Raw genomic sequence first — 7,500 nt, forward strand, 5'->3', positions numbered from 1 at the left:
GTGTGTGTGTGTAGTAGAAGGAGGAAACAGGTCAAGCAAGAAAACTCCAGCTCCAAGGTGTCTGGCTGTCACAAGACAAGATAATTGGATGGAAAAAAAAAGACCTATTCACAGACAGATTTCACTCTCTTTCTCTCACTCTCTCTCTCTCTCTCTCTCTCTCACACACACACACAAACACACACACACACACCTCATTTCAACATGAAGCAGTGTCAAAGTCCACAAATATCTCAACAACAAGAGAACGCACATGCAAGCAATTGCTTATGCTCACGCACACACATGCGCACACACACACACACACACACACAGATCTGCTTAAAAAGTTCTAATTCTGTCTAACCCTAATTTTTCTGTATTGTTTTATCTTTACTGGGACTTTGAGGGCCTCAGCCTCACATTAAGTACATCAGCATTCTACACACAAGTCCACTTTACAATGTGTTAATGGTCTAGAGTTAATATAGACAATCCATCGTGTACAATTAAACCAGACTCTCTCTCTCTCTCTCTCTCTCTCTCTCTCTCTCTATGTAGAGACAAAGCAAGAAATCAGTCAATGCACAGGATTGAACAATTGTAATTTCACATTAAAATGAACAGTGCCAATCGTCCACGCTTAAAGTGTACTTTTTTATCCCTCATCTTTTATTCATAGGACACCACTCTATTATAAGTTCTCTGTGTACGTATGTGTGCATGACGGTGAGAAAGACGAGGAGACGTTTGTGTATGTTTTTAAAATGAGTAAAGATTGAGGAGCGAAGGGACACGGGACAGAAAAGTTACAGAAATGGGGTTTCTAAGAGAGTCAGGTGTCACACACACAACCACAGACACACACATACAGACAAACACAGACACAAACACAACCACAGACACACACACAAGCACAGACACACACACATACAGACAAACACAAACACAAACACAACCACAGACACACACACAAGCACAGACACACACACACAAGCCCAGACACACAAGCACAGACACACACAAGCCCAGACACACACACACAAGCCCAGACACACAAGCCCAGACACACAAGCACAGACACACAAGCACAGACACACACACACAAGCCCAGACACACAAGCACAGACACACACACAAGCACAGACACACACACAAGCACAGACACACACACAAGCACAGACACACACAAGCACAGACACACACAAGCACAGACAGACACAAGCACAGACAGACACAAGCACAGACAGACACAAGCACAGACAGACAGACACAAGCACAGACAGACAGACACAAGCACAGACAGACAGACACAAGCACAGACAGACAGACACAAGCACAGACAGACACAAGCACAGACAGACAGACACAAGCACAGACACACACAACCACAGAGACACACACAACCACAGACACACACAAAACCACAGACACACAAACACACCCACACACAGACACACACACAAAACCACAGACACACACCCACAACCACAGACACAAGCACACAACCACAGACACACACACATACACAACCACAGTCACAAACACACACAACCACAGACACACAAACACACACAAAACCAGACACACACCCACAGACACCTGCCTCAGATTTTAAACAGACATCCGTTAACTTTAAGCTCTTTCCATCATCATGGGAAAGAAATCCATAAAATCCTTAAGTCTTAATAACAAATATTTATATTGCTCAAATATTTATTTATAGTTATTATTATACAGGATTTCTTTTTTTTTTTTTTTTTTTACAAATATATATTATATATTTTAACCCATTTCCTACAATAAACACACTATAACCGTATATGAAGACATTGGGACATTTCACTAGTCTGTAAATAATAATACAACTTTATCGTTATTGCAAATAGAAAATATATTTTAATTTCCTGTTTAGTTCACAGTGACTCAGCTGCTTTTCTACAGGGAAAGTCTCTCTCACATCTCACATGCTTAATCTCCCTTGATCTCAGCACACACTGATCTCTCTCACTCACACACACACACACACACACACTCCAGCTGAGTTCATAACCCACTCAGTTTCATTAGTTTCTCTCAGAAAGAGTCAAGCGGGAAATGTGACGGAGGAAAAACGGAGGAATCGATGCTGCAGCTCGCTTCTGTAGCTGCCGAGGAAACGTCTGCCGAAATACAGCGAGAGCTCCGAGAATATCTGTCGGCCTGATTAGGCCAAATAGTTCTGGGATCTGATCTCTGGTCTGCTGTAACAGTCGCTTCACATATCGAGCAGCAGATATGAGGTGTATCCGGGACCTTTCTAACAGAGTTTTAAAATAAGCGTGTTATAAATCAGGTGATGAATTAAAGCTAAAATCAAAGACACCGGATGAATATGAATCTGGGGGATCAGCTGGCAGAGTAAAAAACAGAAGAAATGCGCGAGATGATCCTGTAAAATACTGGATTTGGGAAAACCCTTTTTTTCTGGAAATGTTTCCACCTAAATAGATCGCATTTTAAATAGAATTATTTGTTTGTAGGATTATTGGTATTGTACCTATTCATTTTTACATTAGTTTAAAGAAAATGAAATATGGGATGGGCATCGACACGGACTCGCACTTCGTCTTTCAAGAAAAAGTGGCACTGTGCCGTCTCTACTAGTCGCGTGTTTAAATGGGAACGACATGAAACAAATCCAAATAGAAGTTTTTATCTCACTATAAGGAGACACTATGAAGTCAACAACGCAACAACACGTCGGCGTTCTACACACTTTCAGCATCCGTGTAGCTAAAAAGCAGCAACACCACACAAACGAGAAGGTGGAGAAGGTAAAACCGCTGTGGGAATACATAAGAGATGTCTCTGTCTCACATGGTCTCACACACACACACACATAAGCTGGCATAAGTTCAAAGGTTTGTTCTGTCTCTCCCCTACAGCGAGGGTCACGGGCATCTCGGAAAAGTCACTTCACCAGAGTGAGAGAGAGAGAGAGAGAGAGAGAGAGAGAGAGAGAGAGAGAGAGAGAAGGAGGGGCCCCATCGGTATGAAGTCCAATTAAACTAATCATAACGAGCCACTGAGCATGAGGGAGATCACCTGGAATCCCCCCCACCGCCCTCCCGTTACCCCTCTTGCCCTTTTCCCTCTCCTCTCTCTTCCCCACGTTTTCTCTCCGTCATAATTACCCTGGCCAGAGTTGTGTGAAATTACCCCTCTGATCAGCTGCTGCTTCAGAAAGCTGGCTCCGAGCTCTCCACAATTGAACCCAACACATACATAAACATTATTCTCACCTTTCTCTCTTCCTTCTCTGCTCTCACCCATCACTCCATCTTTTATTTCGTTTACAAGGACAAATTCAGGCAGGAAGGACAAGTGAGGAAAAACTAATGTGCGGTGTGTGTGTGTGTATTACGGCACACAGCTTTTTAATGATTGTTCATTAATTACTCATTAGAGCTGTGTATGTGTGTGTGTGTGTGTGTGTGTGTGTGTGTGTGTGTGTGTATACATGTGGTGTCAGACTTCCAAGCTCTAATAGTTTGTGATGGCCACCAACCTACAGCCATCAGGACCAGAACAAAACCATCATTACTGCTACGCCTCTATCAAAGACCCAAAACACACACACACAGATACACACACATACACACTCATACACCCGGGAACCGAAGAACAGAAGGGGTGAACTTAGATCAAAGGCAGAAGCTTCATGCTGGAACCAAATTAGCATGGCATGCTGGAACACACACACACACACACACAGCTGATGAGAGGGGATGGATTAGTGACGCGAACAGTGAAACACACCAACAGTCACAGACAAAGACTGGCTTGCAGATTGACAGCGTGTATGAGCGAGCGAGCACACGCACACGCACACACAGACTCTCAGTGTTAAGCTCAGTGGTTAAGATTCTTAGGAATTGATCAGATGGTTGCAAGTTCAGATCCCAGGTCTGTCCAAGTGCCACTGCTGGGCCTATGATTCACACATTTAAGCTGTAGAACATCTGGATTTTTTATAAATTCTGACCATACCTCCTTCTCTGGGATGGACAGACACAGAGGCCACGCCTCCTTCTCTGGGATGGACAGACACAGAGGCCACGCCTCCTTCTCTGGGACTGACATACAGAGATCAAGCCTCCTTCTCTGGGACGGATAGACACAGAGGCCACCCCTCCTTCACTGGGACGGACAGACACAGAGGCCACACCTCCTTCACTGAGACGGACAGACAAAGAGGCCACGCCTCCTTCACTGAGACGGATAGACACAGAGGCCATGCCTCCTTCTCTGGGACTGACACAGAGGCCACGCCTCCTTCTCTAGGACGGACAGACACAGAGGCCACGCCTTCTTCACTGGGACAGACAGCCACAGAGGCCACGATTCCTTCTCTAGGACTGACAGACAGAGGCCACGCCTCCTTCTCTGGGACTGACAGACAGAGGACACGACTCCTTCACCGGGACAGACAGACAGAGGCCACGCCTCCTTCTCTGGGACTGACATACAGAGGTCACGCCTCCTTCTCTGGGACGGACAGACACAGAGGCCACGCCTCCTTCTCTGGGACGGACAGACACAGAGGCCACGCCTCCTTCTCTGGGACTGACAGCCACAGAGGTCACGCCTCCTTCTCTGGGATGGACAAACACAGAGGCCACGCCTCCTTCTCTGGGACTGACAGACACAGAGGTCACGCCTCCTTCACTGGGACGAACAGACACAGAGGTCACGCCTCCTTCTCTGGGACGGACAGACACAGAGGCCACGCCTCCTTCACTGGGACAAACAGACACAGAGGTCACGCCTCCTTCTCTGGGACGGACAAACACAGAGGCCACGCCTCCTTCACCGGGACGGTCAAACACAGAGGCCACGCCTCCTTCTCTGGGACGGACAGACACAGAGGCCACGCCTCCTTCTCTGGGACTGACATACAGAGATCAAGCCTCCTTCTCTGGGACGGACAGACACAGAGGCCACGCCTCCTTCACTGGGACGGACAGACACAGAGGCCACGCCTCCTGTCCAAGGCTCTGACAGAGACCATGTTCGGCCTTTGATCTGTATGGATTGGACTCTGCATCACTGGTACCTGAGAACCAAATAAATGCAAATAACCAGATATTATTTTCCTTCCCTGTGTTGAAGCTGATGATCAGTACAGCCTGAAAAGCAAAGGGCCACTTCAGAGCAACTTTTCCCTTCCTGTTATCCCTTCCTCATCTGTCCATCCTCTCTTTGTAACTGAATTAGAATTGTCCTTATGCACGCACGGTTCAGCAGGGCTGCGTCTTGCCGAGGGCCCCGCGGCGTGAGATAACACCACCCTGCTCCTCTAATCAAAACAAGACATCGCTGCATCTAATCTAAATCGCTGCCAATTATCAGCGTGCTGCGGCCCGCGCTACCTTCTGATCAATGTTTTCTATTAAAAAGCCAAACGATTCAATATGCCAGCGCTCTAATGCATCCGAGGCTCATTAGCACCCTCGTCCTTGGGAGAGATGCGCACATGCACGGTGCTAATTTGTGGCTAATCTACGGCGTGGCAAACCGTTTCCCCTTCACCATCCTGCAGAGGACTTATGTTAAAGAGACACAGAGAGCGAGAAAAAGAGAGAGATGAACAGAGGTGAAACGGTGCTTTTGAAAAACGATGCGTTTTTCTTTTCTTTTCGGAGATACACACGAGGTTTAAAGCCGACAGAGGCGTTAATACTTCATACGGTCTGTTCCTGAACATTTCCCGTTACTTCGTTTGAGAGAATCTTTATGAAATTGTATTAACACAAGAGGTGTCCGTCAAGTTCCCAGCTAATTCTATTAAAATATCTCAACCTTTTTTATTGATCTATTCAAAAATATTATGAACCAGTCATGCTGTAGTTGGAGGAGTGAGAGTTTCTCTCTGTTTATTAGTGCGATATCTGTGTGTGTGTGTGTGTGTGTGTGTAATTATTAATCATCTACACCTACACATCTACGCACTTTTTCCAGAAGCCGTTTTACAATTTCCCGAAACGTGGGTGTTTTTTATTCCCGAGTTGATCTTGATTCCGTGATCTTGTTGCCTTTATTCAGTCTGTTAGCAGCGATATGACTAAACACCACACAAACACACACTCGGTATGACCACCTTCAGTATCGTAGCTTTGTCACGATATGCAGTGTATGTGTGTGTTTATCAACGCTGCGTCGATAACCACTGTTGAACGCCGGTCAGCACGGCAGGTGTTAATCGTATATACAGCGCGGTTCTGGCTGCGTCTCCTGTAGAGAGCGAGGCGACGTCGTACCGAGACGTGCTTTTTCCTCTAATATAAATTAGGGAGATTTATTTAAGGTCTGAGTCACTTGTATAAAAATCGCTGGAGCTGCAGGTGAAGCGAACAATTGAAACCAGTCAAGTGAAGATTGGAAAAAGATTAGATGACATTTTTCCAATCTTTAGCCGTGTGGTGGTTCTGTGCCTGTGGTCTTGGCTGACAGGAGTGAAACCTGATCATGTGCTGTAGCTCATCTGCCTCAGGTTTCACTATACTGTTCCTTCTGTGATGCTTTTCTGCTCATCATGTTTGTACAGAGTGGTTACTTAAAGATCTGCTGCTCTACAGATGTTTTTTTTTTACTTATCAGACCACCGATATTTTCCCATTTCTGTTGTTTGATGTGAACGTTAACTAAAGCTTTACCTTTGTCTGCATGAGCGGCTGCGTCGTCTGACCGGATTAACGAGCAGGCGTTATGTCTATAACGTGTATCTGCGTGGATTATAAACGGAAGACAAACTCACGTCGATGACCTGCTGCGGCCGTGCGTGCGTAGGTGAGGTGCTGCTCGGGACGGTTTTGTTCCTGGCCTTCAGGGCTGCGTCTCTGCGAGCCTGCTCCAGCAGGAGGCGAGCTCTCTCCTTCAGCTCCTCCTGACGAGACTGTACTTTCTGAAAAGGAAAACAAAAGGGAAAAAAAAAACAGGGATGAGAACATCCTCCAGACTAGAAGAGTGCACTCTGTGATCTAAAACATTTAGTCACTATTGGAAGTCAGCTCGGGGAGCACGGTGGTTTAGTGGTTAGCACGTTCGCCTCACACCTCCAAGGTTGGGGGTTCGATTCCCGCCTCCACCTTGTGTGTGTGGAGTTTGCATGTTCTCCCCGTGCCTCGGGGGTTTCCTCCGGGTACTCCGGTTTCCTCCCCGTTCCAAAGACATGCATGGTAGGTTGATTGGCATCTCTGGAAAATTGTCCGTAGTGTGTGTGATTGTGTGAGTGAATGAGAGTGTGTGTGTGTGCCCTGCGATGGGTTGGCACTCCGTCCAGGGTGTATCCTGCCTTGATGCCCGATGACGCCTGAGATAGGCACAGGCTCCCCGTGACCCGAGGTAGTTCGGATAAGCGGTAGAAAATGAATGAATGAATGGAAGTCAGCTCTACTTATATTTGGCTACGAGGTGGGATTTTGAGGTGCAGGAACAGTTTGGGAGATGATTATAATGTTATTTGCTATAACGTAATAC

The 7,500-nt window shown here is 46.4% G+C and overlaps 1 protein-coding gene across 2 annotated transcripts in view; it reads right to left on the bottom strand.

Moving 5' to 3' along the window:
• ehbp1 (EH domain binding protein 1) overlaps window positions 1-7,500 on the bottom strand; it is a 162,966-nt gene that overhangs the window by 65,199 nt on the left and 90,267 nt on the right. For both annotated transcript variants that reach the window (XM_060878999.1, XM_060879000.1), the window contains exon 15: window positions 6,779-6,925. In XM_060878999.1, the coding sequence (XP_060734982.1) occupies window positions 6,779-6,925 (147 nt within the window). The remainder of the gene's footprint in view (window positions 1-6,778; window positions 6,926-7,500) is intronic.

This window comes from Tachysurus vachellii, chromosome 10, assembly GCF_030014155.1.
Source record: "Tachysurus vachellii isolate PV-2020 chromosome 10, HZAU_Pvac_v1, whole genome shotgun sequence".
NCBI classification, from domain to species: domain Eukaryota; kingdom Metazoa; phylum Chordata; class Actinopteri; order Siluriformes; family Bagridae; genus Tachysurus; species Tachysurus vachellii.